Source organism: Eleutherodactylus coqui, chromosome 6 (assembly GCF_035609145.1).
Source record: "Eleutherodactylus coqui strain aEleCoq1 chromosome 6, aEleCoq1.hap1, whole genome shotgun sequence".
Taxonomy (NCBI): Eukaryota; Metazoa; Chordata; class Amphibia; order Anura; family Eleutherodactylidae; genus Eleutherodactylus; species Eleutherodactylus coqui.
Genome location: NC_089842.1, coordinates 1411746 through 1428253, shown reverse-complemented (window position 1 = coordinate 1428253; position 16508 = coordinate 1411746). Strand labels below are relative to the sequence as shown.

General features: G+C 55.5%; 1 protein-coding gene across 2 annotated transcripts in view; it reads left to right on the top strand.

Moving 5' to 3' along the window:
- The window catches only part of LOC136631729 (sodium channel subunit beta-2-like), a 56355-nt gene extending 45374 nt beyond the window's left edge, over positions 1–10981 (top strand). The window contains exon 5 of one of the 2 annotated variants that reach the window (XM_066606029.1): positions 9616–10981. Coding sequence is in view for 1 of the 2 variants with exons in the window: in XM_066606028.1 (XP_066462125.1) it covers positions 9616–9639 (24 nt within the window). In the remaining variant the exon portion in view is untranslated. The remainder of the gene's footprint in view (positions 1–9615) is intronic. The other variant, XM_066606028.1, reaches the window with a different exon arrangement.
- Positions 10982–16508: the final 5527 nt, after the last annotated feature.

Sequence of the window (16508 nt, the reverse complement as noted above, 5' to 3'; positions counted from 1 at the left end):
GGCATCCCCCCGGTAGACCCTGTCGTCGGCTCTACGCCTGGTGACATCTCCCCGCCGGAACCAGTCGTCGGCTCTACGCCTGGTGACATCCCGCCCCCGGTACCCATCGTCGGCTCTACGCCTGGTGGCATCCACTCGCCAGACCCCGTCGTCAGCTCTACACCTGGTGACATTCTCCCACCAGACCCTGTTGTCAGCTCTACACCTGGTGACATCCCCCCACCAGACCCCATCGTCAGCTTTATACCTGGTGACATCCCCCCGCCGGACTCCGTCGTCGGCTCTACGCCTGGTGAGATCCTCCCACCAGACCCCGTCGTCGGCTCTACGTCTGGTGACATCCCCCCACCAGACCCTGTTGTCAGCTGTACACCTGGTGACATCCTCCAACCAGACCCCATTGTCAGCTCCACGCCTGGTGACATCCCCCCATCAGACCTCGTCGTCGGCTCTACGCCTGGTGACACCCCCCCACCAGACCCCGTCGTCGGCTCTACGCCTGGTGACACACCCCCACCAGACCCCGTCGTCGGCTCTACGCCTGGTGACACCCCCCCGCCGGAACCAGTCGTCAGCTCTACACCTGCTGACATCCCCCGCCGGACCCAGTCGTCAGCACTACACCTGGTGATATATTCCCGCCGGAACCAGTCGTCGGCTCTATGCCTGGTGACATCCCCCCGCCGGAACCCGTCGTCGGCTCTACGCCTGGTGACATCCCCCCGCCGGAACCCATCGTCGGCTCTACGCCTGGTGGCATCCACCTGCCAGACCCGTCGTCAGCTCTACACCTGGTGACATCCCCCCCACCAGACCCTGTTGTCAGCTCTACACCTGGTGACATCCCCCCGCCGGACTCCGTCGTCGGCTCTACGCCTGGCGACATCCCACCACCAGACCCCGTCGTCGGCTCTACGTCTGGTGACATCCCCCCACCAGACCCCATTGTCAGCTCTATACCTGATGACATCCCCCCGTCGGACTCCGTTGTCGGCTCTACGCCTGGCGACATCCTCCCACCAGACCCCATCGTCGGCTCTACGTCTGGTGACATCCCCCCACCAGACCCTATTGTCAGCTCTACACCTTATGACATCCCCCCACCAGACCCTGTTGTCGTCTCTACACCTGGTGACATCCCCCCGCCAAACCCGTTGTCACCTCTACACTTGGAGACATCCCTCCACCAGACCCCATCGACGAGTCTACACTTGGTGACATTCCTACGCCAGACCCCGTTGTCAGCTCTACACCTGGTGACATCCCCCCACCAGACACTGTTGTCACCTCTACACCTGGTGACATCCCCTCGCCAGACCCCGTCATCGGCTCTACGCCTGGTGACATCCCCCCGCCGGACCCAGTCGTCAGCACTACACCTGGTGATATATTCCCGCCGGAACCAGTCGTTGGCTCTATGCCTGGTGACATCCCCCCTGCCGGAACCCGTCGTCGGCTCTACACCTGGTGACATCCCCCCACCAGACCCCATCGTCGGCTCTACGCCTGGCGACATCCTCCCACCAGACCCTGTTGTCAGCTCTACACCTGGTGACATCCCCCCACCAGACCCCATCGTCAGATCTACACCTGGTGACATCCCCCCACCAGACCCCATCGTCGGCTCTACGCCTGGTGACATCCTCCCACCAGACCCCGTCGTCAGCTCTACACCAGGTGACATTCTCCCACCAGACCCTGTTGTCAGCTCTACACCTGGTGACATCCTCCAACCAGACCCCATTGTCAGCTCTACGCCTGGTGACATCCCCCCATCAGACCCCGTTGTCAGCTCTACGCCTGGTGACATTCCCCGCCAGACCCCGTCGTCGGCTCTACGCCTGGTGACATCCCCCCACCAGACCCCATCGTCGGCTCTACGCCAGCCGACATCCTCCCACCAGACCCCGTCGTCAGCTCTATACCTGGTGACATCCCCCCGCCAGACTCTGTCGTCGGCTCTACGCTTGGTGACATCCTCCCACCAGACCCCGTCGGCGGCTCTACGCCTGGTGACATCCCACCACCAGACCCCATCGTCAGCTCTACGCCTGGTGACATCCCCCCGCCAGACCCCGTCGTCGGCTCTACGCCTGGTGACATCCTCCCACCAGACCCCGTCGGCGGCTCTACGTCTGGTGACATCCCCCCACCAGACCTTTTATCAGCTCTATGCCTGGTGACATCCTCCCACCAGACCCCATTGTCAGCTCTACGCCTGGTGACATCCCCCCATCAGACCCCGTTGTCAGCTCTACGTCTGGTGACATCCCACCACCACACCCCGTTGTCAGCTTTATGCCTGGTGACATCCCACCACCAGACCTGGGTATCAGTTGTACACGTGGTGAGAACCCGTCGTCGACTCTACGCCTGGTGGCATCCCCCCGGTAGACCCTGTCGTCGGCTCTACGCCTGGTGACATCTCCCCGCCGGAACCAGTCGTCGGCTCTACGCCTGGTGACATCCCCCCCCGGTACCCATCGTCGGCTCTACGCCTGGTGGCATCCACTCGCCAGACCCCGTCGTCAGCTCTACACCTGGTGACATTCTCCCACCAGACCCTGTTGTCAGCTCTACACCTGGTGACATCCCCCCACCAGACCCCATCGTCAGCTTTATACCTGGTGACATCCCCCCGCCGGACTCCGTCGTCGGCTCTACGCCTGGTGAGATCCTCCCACCAGACCCCGTCGTCGGCTCTACGTCTGGTGACATCCCCCCACCAGACCCTGTTGTCAGCTGTACACCTGGTGACATCCTCCAACCAGACCCCATTGTCAGCTCCACGCCTGGTGACATCCCCCCATCAGACCTCGTCGTCGGCTCTACGCCTGGTGACACCCCCCCACCAGACCCCGTCGTCGGCTCTACGCCTGGTGACACACCCCCACCAGACCCCGTCGTCGGCTCTACGCCTGGTGACACCCCCCCGCCAGACTCCGTCGTCGGCTCTACGCCTGGTGACATCCCCCCACCAGACCTTTTATCAGCTCTATGCCTGGTGACATCCTCGCACCAGACCCCATTGTCAGCTCTACGCCTGGTGACATCCCCCCCATCAGACCCCGTTGTCAGCTCTACGCCTGGTGACATTCCCCACCAGACCCCGTCGTTGGCTCTACGCCTGGTGACATCCCCCCACCAGACCCCATCGTCGGCTCTACGCCTGGTGACATCCCCCCGCCAGACCCTGTCGTCGGCTCTACGCCTGGTGACATCCTCCCACCAGACCCCGTCGGCGGCTCTACGCCTGGTGACATCCTCCCACCAGACCCCGTCGGCGGCTCTACGTCTGGTGACATCCCCCCACCATACCTTTTATCAGCTCTATGCCTGGTGACATCCTCGCACCAGACCCCATTGTAAGCTCTACGCCTGGTGACATTCCCCCATCAGACCCCGTTGTCAGCTCTACACCTGGTGACATGCCCCCGCCAGACCCCGTCGTCAGCTCTACACCTAGTGACATCCCCCCGCCAGAATCCGTTGTCATCTCTACACCTGGTGACATCCCCCCACCAGACCCCATTGTCACTCTACATCTAGTGACATCCCACCAGACTCCGTTGTTGGCTCTACACCTGGTGACATCCCTCTGCCAGACCCCGTTGTCGGCTCTACACCTGGTGACATCACCCCACCAGACCCCGTTGTCAGCTCTACACCTGGTGACATCCCTCCACCAGGCCCCGTTGTCGGCTCTACACCTGGTGACATCCCCACCACCAGACCCCGTTGTCAGCTCTACACCTGGTGACATCCCACCAGCTGACCCCGTTGTCAGCTCTACGCCTGGCGACATCCTCCCACCAGACCCCGTCGTCGGCTCTACGTCTGGTGACATCCCCCCACCAGACCCTATTGTCAGCTCTACACCTTATGACATCCCCCCACAAGACCCTGTTGTCGCCTCTACACCTGGTGACATCCCCCCTCCAGACACTGTTGTCACCTCTACACCTGGTGACATCCCTCTAACAGACCCGGTTGTCGGCTCTACTCCTGGAGACATCCCCCACCAGACCCCGTTGTCACCTCTACACCTGGTGACATCCCTCTGCTAGACCCTGTTGTCGGCTTTACTCCTGGTGACATCCCCCCACCAGACCCCGTTGTCATCTCTACACCTGGTGAAATCCTCCCACCAGACCCCGTTGTCAGCTCTACACCTGGTGACATGCCCCCACCAGACCCCGTTGTCAGCTCTACGCCTGGTGACATCCCCCCGCCAGACCCCGTTGTCAGCTCTACGCCTGGTGACATCCCCCCGCCAGACCCCGTTGTCATCTCTACACCTGGTGACATCCCCCCACCAGACCCCATTGTCACTCTACATCTGGTGACATCCCACCAGACTCCGTTGTCGGCTCTACACCTGGTGACATCCCCCACCAGACCCCGTTCTCGGCTCTACACCTGGTGACAACCCTCTGCCAGACCCCGTTGTCAGCTCTACACCTGGTGACATCCCCCACCAGGCCCCGTTGTCACCTCTACACCTGGTGACATTCCTCTCCCAGACCTTGTTGTCGGCTCTACACCTGGTGACATCCCCACCACCAGACCCCGTTGTCAGCTCTACACCTGGTGACATCCCTTTGCCAGACCCTGTTGTCGGCTCTACACCTGATGACATCCCCCCACCAGACCCCGTTGTCAGTTCTACACCTGGTGGCATCCCCCTCCCAGACCCCGTCGTCAGCTCTACACCTGGTGACATCCCTCTGCCAGACCCCGTTGTCAGTTCTACACCTAGTGACATCCCCCCACCAGACCCCGTTGTCAGCTCTACACCTGGTGGCATCCCACCACCAGACCCCGTTGTGAGCTCTACACCTGGTGACATCCTCCCACCAGACCCCGTCGTTAGCTCTACACCTGGTGAAATCCCCCCACCAGACCCTATTGTAGGCACTACACCTGGTGACATCCCGCCACCAGAGCCCTTTGCCAGCTCTACACCTGGTGACAACCCACCGCCAGACCCCGTTGTCAGCTCTACACCTGGTGACATGCCCCCGCAGACCCCGTCATCATCTCTACACCTGGTGACATCCCCCTACCAGACCCCGTCGTCAGCTCTACACCTAGTAACATCCCTCCACCAGACCCCGTTGTCACCTCTATACCTGGTGACATACCCCCACCAGACCCCGTTGTCAGCTCTACGCCTGGTGACATCCCCCCGCCAGACCCCGTTGTCAGCTCTACGCCTGGTGACATCCCCCCGCCAGACCCCGTTGTCATCTCTACACCTGGTGACATCCCCCCACCAGACCCCATTGTCACTCTACATCTGGTGACATCCCACCAGACTCCGTTGTCGGCTCTACACCTGGTGACATCCCCCACCAGACCCCGTTCTCGGCTCTACACCTGGTGACAACCCTCTGCCAGACCCCGTTGTCAGCTCTACACCTGGTGACATCCCCCACCAGGCCCCGTTGTCACCTCTACACCTGGTGACATTCCTCTCCCAGACCCCGTTGTCGGCTCTACACCTGGTGACATCCCCACCACCAGACCCTGTTGTCAGTTCTACACCTGGTGACATCCCCCCACCAGACCCCGTTGTCAGCTCTACACCTGGTGACATCCCCCGACAAGACCCCGCTGTCAGTTCTACACATGGTGACATCCCACCACCAGACCCCATTGTCAACTCTACACCTCGTGAAATCCCCCCATCAGACCTCGTTGTCAGCTCTACGCCTTGTGACATTCCCCGCCAGACCCCGTCGTCGGCTCTACGCCTGGTGACATCCCCCCACCAGACCTTTTATCAGCTCTATGCCTGGTGACATCCTCCCACCAGACCCCATTGTCAGCTCTACGCCTGGTGACATCCCTGCATCAGACCCCGTTGTCAGCTTTATGCCTGGTGACATCCCACCACCAGAGCTGGTTATCAGTTGTACACGTGGTGAGAACCCGTCGTCGACTCTACGCCTGGTGGCATCCCCCCGGTAGACCCTGTCGTCGGCTCTACGCCTGGTGACATCTCCCCGCCGGAACCAGTCGTCGGCTCTACGCCTGGTGACATCCCCCCGCCGGGACCCATCGTCGGCTCTACGCCTGGTGGCATCCACTCGCCAGACCCCGTTGTCAGCTCTACACCTGGTGACATCCCCCCACCAGACCCCATCGTCAGCTCTATACCTGGTGACATCCTCCCACCAGACCCCGTCGTCGGCTCTACGTCAGGTGACATCCCCCCACCAGACCCTATTGTCAGCTGTACACCTGGTGACATCCTCCAACCAGACCCCATTGTCAGCTCTACGCCTGGTGACATCTCCCCTCAGACCCCGTTGTCAGCTCTACGCCTGGTGACATTCCCCCGCCAGACCCCGTCGTCAGCTCTATACCTGGTGACATCCCCCAGCCAGACTCCGTCGTCGGCTCTACGCCTGGTAACATCCTCCAACCAGACCCCATTGTCAGCTCTACGCCTGGTGACATCCCCCCATCAGACCCCGTTGTCAGCTCTACGCCTGGTGACATTCCCCGCCAGACCCCGTCGTCGGCTCTACGCCTGGTGACATCCCCCCACCAGACCCCATCGTCGGCTCTACGCCTGGTGACATCCCCCCGCCAGACCCTGTCGTCGGCTCTACGCCTGGTGACATCCTCCCACCAGACCCCGTCGGCGGCTCTACGTCTGGTGGTATCCCCCCACCAGACCTTTTATCAGCTCTATGCCTGGTGACATCCTCGCACCAGACCCCATTGTCAGCTCTACGCCTGGTGACATTTCCCCATCAGACCCCGTTGTCGGCTCTACACCTGGTGACATGCCCCCGCCAGACCCCGTCATCATCTCTACACCTGGTGACATCCCCCCACCAGACCCCGTTGTCACCTCTACACCTGGTGACATGCCCCCACCAGACCCCTTCCTCAGCTCTACGCCTGGTGACATCCCCCCGCCAGAATCCGTTGTCATCTCTACACCTGGTGACATCCCCCCACCAGACCCCATTGTCACTCTACATCTGGTGACATCCCACCAGACTCCGTTGTCGGCTCTACACCTGGTGACATCCCCCACCAGACCCCGTTCTCGGCTCTACACCTGGTGACATCCCTCCACCAGGCCCCGTTGTCAGCTCTACACCTGGTGACATCCCTCTCCCAGACCCCGTTGTCTGCTCTACACCTGGTGACATCGCCCCACCAGACCCCGTTGTCATCTCTACACCTGGTGAAATCCTCCCACCAGACCCCGTTGTCAGCTCTACACCTGGTGACATCCCCCCACCAGACCCCATTGTCAGTTCTACACCTGGTGAAATCCCCCCACAAGACCCCATTGTCAGCTCTACACCTCGTGAAATCCCCCCACAAGACCCTGTTGTTGGCTCTACACCTGGTGACCTCCTTAGCACCTGATCCTATTGTCAGCTCTACACCTGGTGACATCCCCCCACCAGACCCCGTTGTCAGCTCTACACCTGGTGACATCCTCCCACCAGATCCCGTCGTCAGCTCTACACCTGGTGACATCCCACCACCAGACCCTATTGTCAGCTCTACACCCGGTGACATCCCCCCTCCAGACCCCGTTGTTGGCTCTACACCCTGTGACCTCCCTAGCACCAGACCCTATTGTCAGCTCTACACCTGGTGACATCCCTCTGCCAGACCCCGTTGTCGGCGCTACACCTGGTGGCATCCCCCCACCAGACCCCGTTGTCAGCTCTACACCTGGTGACATCACCCCACCAGACCCCGTTGTCAGTTCTATACCTCGTGACATCCCCCACCAGACCCCGTTGTCAGCTCTACACGTGGTGGCATCCCACCACCAGACCCCGTTGTGAGCTCTACACCTGGTGACATCCCACTACCAGACCCCGTTGTCAGTTCTACACCTCGTGACATCCCCCACCAGACCCCGTTGTCAGCTCTACACCTGGTGGCATCCCACCACCAGACCCCGTTGTGAGCTCTACACCTGGTGACATCCCACTACCAGACCCCGTTGTCAGCTCTACACCTGGTGACATCCCACTACCAGACCCCGTTGTCACCTCTACACCTGGTGACATGCCCCCACCAGACCCTTTCGTCAGCTCTACGCCTGGTGACATCCCCCCGCCAGACCCCGTTGTCATCTCTACACCTGGTGACATCCCCCCACCAGACCCCATTGTCACTCTACATCTGGTGACATCCCACCAGACTCCGTTGTCGGCTCTACACCTGGTGACATCCCCCACCAGAGCCCGTTGTCACCTCTACACCTGGTGACATTCCTCTCCCAGACCCTGTTGTCGGCTCTACACCTGGTGACATCCCCACCACCAGACCCCGTTGTCAGCTCTACACCTGGTGACATCCCACCACCAGACCCCGTTGTCAGCTCTACACCTGGTGACATCCCTCCACCAGACCCCGCTGTCAGCTCTACACCTGGTGACATCCCCCCACCAGACCCCGCTGTCAGTTCTACACCTGGTAACATCCCCCCACCAGACCCCGTTGTCAGCTCTACACCTGGTGACATTCCTCCACCAGGCCCCGTTGTCACCTCTACACCTGGTGACATTCCTCCACCAGGCCCCGTTGTCACCTCTACACCTGGTGACATTCCTCTGCCAGACCCCGTTGTCAGCTCTACACCTGGTGACATCCCTCCGCCAGACCCCGTTGTCAGTTCTACACCTGGTGACATCCCCCCACCAGACCCCATTGTCAGCTCTACACCTGGTGACATCCCCCCACCAGGCCCCGTTGTCACCTCTACACCTGGTGACATTCCTCTGCCAGACCCCGTTGTCAGCTCTACACCTGGTGACATCCCTCCGCCAGACCCCGCTGTCAGTTCTACACCTGGTGACATCCCACCACCAGACCCCATTGTCAACTCTACACGTCGTGAAATCCCCCCACAAGACCCCGTTGTCAGCTCTACACCTGGTGACATCCCTCCGCCAGACCCCGTTGTCAGTTCTACACCTGGTGACATCCCCCCCACCAGACCCCGTTGTCAGCTCTACACCTGGTGACATCCCCCCCACCAGACCCCGTTGTCAGCTCTACACCTGGTGACATCCCACCGCCAGACCCCGTTGTCAGCATTACACCTGGTGACATCCCACCACCAGACACCATTGTCAGCTCTACACCTGGTGACATCCCCCTCCCATACCCTGTCGTCAGCTGTACACTGGGGGGCATCTGATGGTTTCTGTACTGGGGTCTGCTGTGAGATCCTCTGCTTTATACCTAATACTACACATCACCTGACTGCGCCGGACTGCGGGGGGCACATACTTCTGTCAGCTTAGTGTATTGCCAGTTAGTCAGCAGTTAGAAGAAGAATACAGAGATATAATAAATGGTGATGGAAAACTAATATGTGAAATCACTCAGACCTTCTGATATTCGAGGGCTACAAGCCGGTAATGTTGTCACAACAGCGATGGTAGGTATCTTCGTGGCCGGCCGGGGTCTGCGGGGGGCCGCTCTGCGGAGCTGCTTTGATATGGATGACATTTGCAGGGAGTAAGCACAGGATGAGCAGCGGCGCCGCGCCTACCTGCTGCCGCTGTGCCCTCTTCCTGACAGCATGTATAACTGGTGTTTTCTCTGTGTTTCCTCCACCAGGCAGCCATCCCCGAGGTTCTGTGATCTGCAGCTTCCAGTGGATTACCAGGGAGAGGAGACACATTGTCCTTATATTTGGATATTCATCTTGAGCATTAATCAGCCCCCACGAAGATTACGTGACACACCCCGATTATAACCCCAGCAGAGAACCCCCTGCTGGGCGATCCTTGTGGGAGATCCTGATAGGCAATCCTCCTGGGCAATCCTCATGGGAGATCCTCATGGGTGATCCTCCTGGGCGATCCTCGTGGATGATCTTCATGGAAGATCTTCGTGGGTGATCCTTGTGTGAGATCATCTTGGGCAATCCTCATGGGAGATCCTCATGGGAGATCTTCGTGGATGATCTTCATGGAAGATCTTCGTGGGTGATCCTTGTGTGAGATCATCTTGGGCAATCCTCCTGGGAGATCCTCATGGGTGATTCTCCTGGGAGATGCTCATGGGAGATGCTCATGGGTGATCCTCATGGGTGATCCTGGGCGATCCTTGTGCGTGATTCTCCTGGGCAATCCTCCTGGGTGATCCGCGTGGGTGATCCTCATGGGTAATCCTCCTGGGCAATCCTCCTGGGAGATCCTCATGGCCGACCCTTCCGGTTTTGTAGACCTGTCAATCAGCCCTAAAGGATGAAGCGAGGTCTCCTTTAATGTTCATCTCACTCATAGAATGAAGGAATGCTTTTGGCGCTGCTTATATTTTGCTCACGTTGCGCACATGTGGAGTTGCATCACCCGTGTTCAGCATTATGTCTCTGCTGCAAGGCCCAGATGTCTCATCCCGTTGCACAGAAGGACTTTTTGGGATCTGTAGGCCGCCATACACATAAGACACATAGCCTGTCCTAACGCGTTCTTCCAGGCCGACTATGTAGGGGCTCATTCACACCGGGGTGTTCAGCTCTCATCCAGTGCCCGTGGATCCATCTGCAGGTCCATTTTGCACCTGTACCTGTTGCGTGTCCGTTTTTCGCGTCGTGTGTCATCTGTATGACATCCGTTTTTTTCTTGCATGCAAAAACAGAAGGCGGCTGAATTTATTTTATAGACTTGCCTAGCAAAGATCCATCAAAATGGAGATTACAATGATGTCATCCATTTGTGCGCTGGTTCATTTTTTTGCGCACCCACTGGTCGGACCAAAATAGGACATGCAGCGATTGTTTTTGCACACAGACCACTAGTCCATGTAGAAAGCTGAGTGTAAAGCCCCAGTGACTGTATTGGGTCCGTGTGACTAAGCTCTTAGGTGTTCGGGGGTCTCCCCATCTACCCTGATAGATAATGCGGGGGGCGAGGAGGATCAACGCCCAATGGTTCCTTCTGTTCTCAGGAAGGAGGGGGGGCATCTCCCATCAGAAGTGTCCGGCAGCAGCTTTCTCTTCCCATTGAAGCTGCCGGGGGGGGGAGCGCTCATCTGACGGCTATCCACGGTGTTTGGGTTCCTATAAATGGATAATGCTCCTGTGGGGCTCATTTGCATTAAGTGCGTGTCATACGGACAGAATAAACCGCATTGATTGGCTCTGAGGTCTTCAGACAAGCGGATTCTGCGCACAATGTTTGGTCGTGTGCAAATAATCGCAGCATGTCTTATTTTTTGCATATTCATGAACCAAAAGTGCCCATTGAAGTCTATGTGGTTGCATAAATACGCAGCCAATGCCGTGTGCGGATTCACGGTTTCCACGCACGTTGGCAGGAGACATTGTTGAAAAAATTGTGACATCAATTTGTTCTTCCTGCATTTTTCTTGCATGCGTCAAACCGCAGCGAGCAGGAAGCGGCGCAAAAACCGCGTCTGCAGCAAGTACACAGCGCATATATATATAAAGAGGCTCCACCCGTGTGAATGAGCCCTCACTGAGCATCTCTTCCATTGGTCCAAGATGCCATGTTGTGTATGCCACGCTCATACTACCACCGTGCCGTCTGGAATGCGTCCTGTGGATCGGGGCCTCAAGTCGTTTCCAGTCTTCTCCTCGCTCTCCAAACCTAAGAAGTCAACGCCAACACAAAATGGGTCCAAACTAAACAGTAGAACACTGCCAGAACCCGGGCGGCTGGAAGGCACTGGGCATCGGTGAGGGTGCTCCTCCTTCTACACCTCCTGTCACACCTGGCCAGGAAGATTGATGGCATCAATCTGCTAGGGACTTTATATCGGCTCAGCACTGCCAACCGCAGCAATAGCGCCATTTATCTCCTTGACTCATTCAACCTCTTTGCCGGACAGAAATGTCTTTCCTAAGTGCTACACGATGACGGAGTGCGTGAAGCCCCAACCCCTGGGTGTGATGTAACAGGCGTGTCACTTCTCCGACATGGTGTATTGCTGATCACGTGTAACGACACCGCCATGGCTTCTGTACTGCATGTAGAACCCCCGCGCCCATAAAGACCCGCTCTGCACTCTGGTCTCACATATCAAAGACGGACTCCGCACAGCAGCCATTCAGCACGCAGAAGGGTCCCGGCTTACGCATTTCTGTTTTATGGATCCTGCATGCCTAGATTAGGGATAACGCATTCATCGTGAAGCCACAGGGACGCCTCATTGACGGCGGCGGCAATACAGGACAATTCAGATGTTAGCTTTAGAGTCGCAGCCCGTCCGGCTCGGCGCTGTTTGATACAGCTCTCAGCTCTTCACTTTGTCCTTCATTACTTCAGGGATAATAAAGATTACGAAACTGGAAAATGTCGCACTGCGTGATGAATCTACAGATCTTGCAGCATTCCGGGTCTGCAGGAAGAGTTGGGGGGAGGCTCCTGCTGCAGCCAGCTTCCTTGCAGTTTATCTTCTGGCACACATGCAGAACACTTTGTCCGTGGGGTAACTGTTAGGCTAAAGTTGTGACCGCATCCCTAAGGTAGTGGGAAATGGAGCCTGGACTCATGTGAGACAGTGTGCTGCCCATCGATGTGTCTGTGTGGGGGAGGGGATGGTAAATTCAGGGGCCCAACGGTACTTTGAGCACATTATGTGGCATCATTCTATGGACCTTCATATAACCACTGATAATTGGGATTGGTTTCTGGTGTTCAATCATTATGACTCCCAGCAAGTAATCTGGTAGAGATACCTAAACTCCTGAAGAGTCCAGTGGGTGGAGCTACTCAGTGATGGATGACTATTGCTGTACACATACTTAAACATGAAAGACTGTCAATCGTTGAGTAGTTCGGGTTGTATCATGAGACAGAAACATCCGGAACACTATTCAGACTTGTTCATTTACATGGACATGGTGTACATCCCCTATAAGTCCTACGGCGGTACCGCCTGGTGGAGTTCCGGAGGCGTTTGGCCCTACAGTCTCAGATGCGTTGGGGCATTAAGGTAACATACGCTTGGCTCCGCCTTATGGTTTCTCAAAAGACAAATCCCTTTCCAACTGCTGCCGCTGGCCCTGCTTCCCGGCACCCAGGAACCTGTTGGCTCTTCAATGAGGGTCATTGTCGGTTCTTCTATATAAATCGAGGCCCGGGTGCTCCTCCTGCAGGTTCACCCATGTGTCAGTGTGTTGCACTCAGGGAAGCAGCCCAAAGAGCCTCACAGCCAGCAGTGGGAAATTAGGGAGGTAAACAAGTGGCCCCAGAGTTGGTGTAAGAAGGAGGGATTTGGGTTCCTGGAGAACTGGGCTGACTTTGCTGTCGGCTACAGGCTCTACCGTAGGGACCGGCTGCATCTTAATGGGGAGGGGGCAGCTGTGCTGGGGGAGAAGATGGCTAGAAGGCTGGAGGAGTGTTTAAACTAGGGACTGGGGGGGAGGGCAAAAAGAGAAACAAGGGGGGTAGTCAGTGTAGAGAGTGACCTGGGACAAAGTATTAGGAATGGGTGTTGAGCAGGGGGAGGGGTTAGTACAGTTAGAAATGGCAGAACAAATAATAATGACCATATAAATTATATGGCAACGGATGCAAGAAGTCTGATAGGTAAAGTGGGTGAGCTTGAAGTGAGAATGTCTGAAGAAAGTTACCACATAGTAGAAATAGCTGAAACATGGCTTGATGAGAAGTGCGATTGGGCGGCGAATTTACAAGGTTACAATCTCTTCAGAAGAGACCGTGGTGAACAGAAAAGGGGGAGGGGTATGTCTGTACATTAAATCAAACTTAATGCCGAGACTATGGGAGGACATAGGGGTAGGAGATGAACAGGTGGAATCTCTGTGGTTAGAAATACAGGGAGGAAACAAAAACAAAATCCTGATGGTGTTTTCTGTAGGCCACCAAAAATAAGCGAGAATGTCTGATGAAAATTACCACATAGTAGGAATAACGGAAACATGGCTGGATGAGAAGTGCGATTGGGCGACGAATTTACAAGGTTACAATCTCTTCAGAAGAGTCCGTGGTGAACAGAAAAGGGGGAGGGGTATGTCTGTACATCAAATCGTACTTAATGCCGAGACTACGGGAAGATATAGGAGTAGGAGATGAACAGGTGAAATCTCTGTGGGTAGAAATAAAGGGAGAAAAAAATAACAAAATCCTGATAGGGGTTTTTTTTAGACCACCAAAAGCAACAGAAGGAACGGAAACCTTACTACTAAGGCAGATAGAAGAGGTGTCAAACCGCAACAAAGTAATTATCATGGGAGACATTAATTATCCGGATATAATATGGGAAAACGAGACCTGCAAATCTCACAGGGGTGATAATTTCTGGAGAACAATTAAAGATAACTACCGTACCCAACTTGTGCAGGAGCCAACTAGAGGGAGGGCCTTATGTTTAACCAACAGACCAGACAGAATCAAGGGAGTGCAGCTGCAGTGACACTTGGGAAATAGTGACCACAATATAATTAATCTCCAGCTGTCATTCAATAGGAAACATCAGGGAGTGACAGAAAAGCTAAAAGCTTTAGTACAGACAACAAATGGGAGAAGTAAAAAAAAACATCCTAATCACCTCATGTGAGCAATTCATAGCCTTCAAAAATAAAAGAACTTCAAGTAGAAGGAAACCAATGTGGCTCGACAAGAAGGTAAGGTGGGCAATAAATGAAAAAAAGAAAGTATTTACATTACTAAAACAAGAAGGAAGTGAAGAAGAGCTAAAAACATACGAGGAAAAAAGCTAATTATGTAAGGAAAAGATAAAAAATACCAAGGAGGAGGCAAAGAGACTGATCGCTGAGGAGAGCAAAAATAACCCCAAACCATTTCTCAATTATATAAACGGTGACAGGATTTGCACCCCCCCCCCCCTGCAAAATATCACCTGCCTAACTCAGGAGGAAGTGCAGAATTGGTTAAAAACGAGTAAAATTGACAAATCACCGGGCCCAGATGGAATACACCCAAGGGTTCTAAGGGAATTAAGTGACGTTATAGCTAGACCGCTTTTTCTTATATTTATGGACACTATCAAGACCGGGGTTGTACCGCTGGATTGGCGCATTGCCAATGTGGTTCCAATATACAGAAAGGGGACCAAAAGTGAGCCTGGTAACTACAGGCCGGTAAGTCTCACTTCAGTAACGGAAAAAATATTGGAGGGGTTTCTGAGAGACGCCATCGATGAGTACCTCAAGGAGAATGGAATAACTCCTCACCAGCACGGATTCATGAAGGGTCGCTCATGTCAGACCAATCTGATCAGTTTCTACCATGAAGTAAGCTCTAGGCTGGACCTGGGAGAGTCTATCGATCTCGTATATCTGGACTTCTCTAAAGCATTTGACACCGTGCCGCATAATAGGCTGATATATAAAATGAGAAGCTCGGATTGGGTGAAAACGTATCTGGGTAAAGAACTGGCTCAGAGATAGAAAGCAGAGGGGGGTAATAAATGGTTCGTACTTTGATTGGGCCCCCGTCACTAGTGGGGGCCACAGGGTTCAGTATTGGGCCCATTCTGGTCAATATATTTATCAATGACCTGATAGAGGGGCCGCACAGCAAAATATCAATATTTGCAGATGATACAAAATTATACAATATAATTAATGCACCGGAGGACAATGTGCGGCTACAAACGGACCGAGATAAGCCGGGGGATCGGGGGGGAATGGCAAATGAAGTTCAATGTTGATAAATGTAAGGTTCTGCACATGGGCAGGAGAAAGGGATGTTACCAATATACAGTAAATGGGGTACAGCTAGGGAAAAGACCTGGGGGTACTAGTGGGCTGTAGACTTAACTGGAGTAACCAATGCCAGTCAGCTGCTGCAAAAGCTAATAAAGTCTTGGGGTGCATTAAAAGAGGCATGGTATTATTGTAGCTTGACGCCACAAGGAAGCTAGGAGTTTGACAGGAGGAATGCCGCTCTCACACCCCTAGATCCCAATATGGTGAAGGCAGGACGTTCCTAGCAGCACAGTGTGCATTGATGTGTGCCTGCCCTGCAGCCTTAGCCTGAGTTAGTTGTGTTCTTAGGCTTGAATTAGCATTACCGCTGTACCGTGGCAGCATTAAAGGGGTTGTCCCGCGGCAGCAAGTGGGTCTATACACTTCTGTATGGCCATATTAATGCACTTTGTAATGTACATTGTGCATTAATTATGAGCCATACAGAAGTTATAAGAAGTTTTTCACTTACCTGCTCCGTTGCTAGCGTCCTCGTTTCCATGGAGCCGACTAATTTTCGCCGTCTAATGGCCAAATTAGACGCGCTTGCGCAGTCCGGGTCTTCTTATCTTCTCAATGGGGCTCCGTGTAGCTCCGTGTAGCTCCGCCCCGTCACGTGCCGATTCCAGCCAATCAGGAGGCTGGAATCGGCAATGGACCGCACAGAAGAGCTGCGGTCCACGGAGGGAGAAGATGCCGGCGGCCATCTTCAGCCGGTAAGTAAGAAGTCACCGGAGCGCGGGGATTCAGGTAAGCGCTGTGCGGATTTTTCTTTAGGTCCCTGCATCGGGGTTGTCTCGCGCCGAAC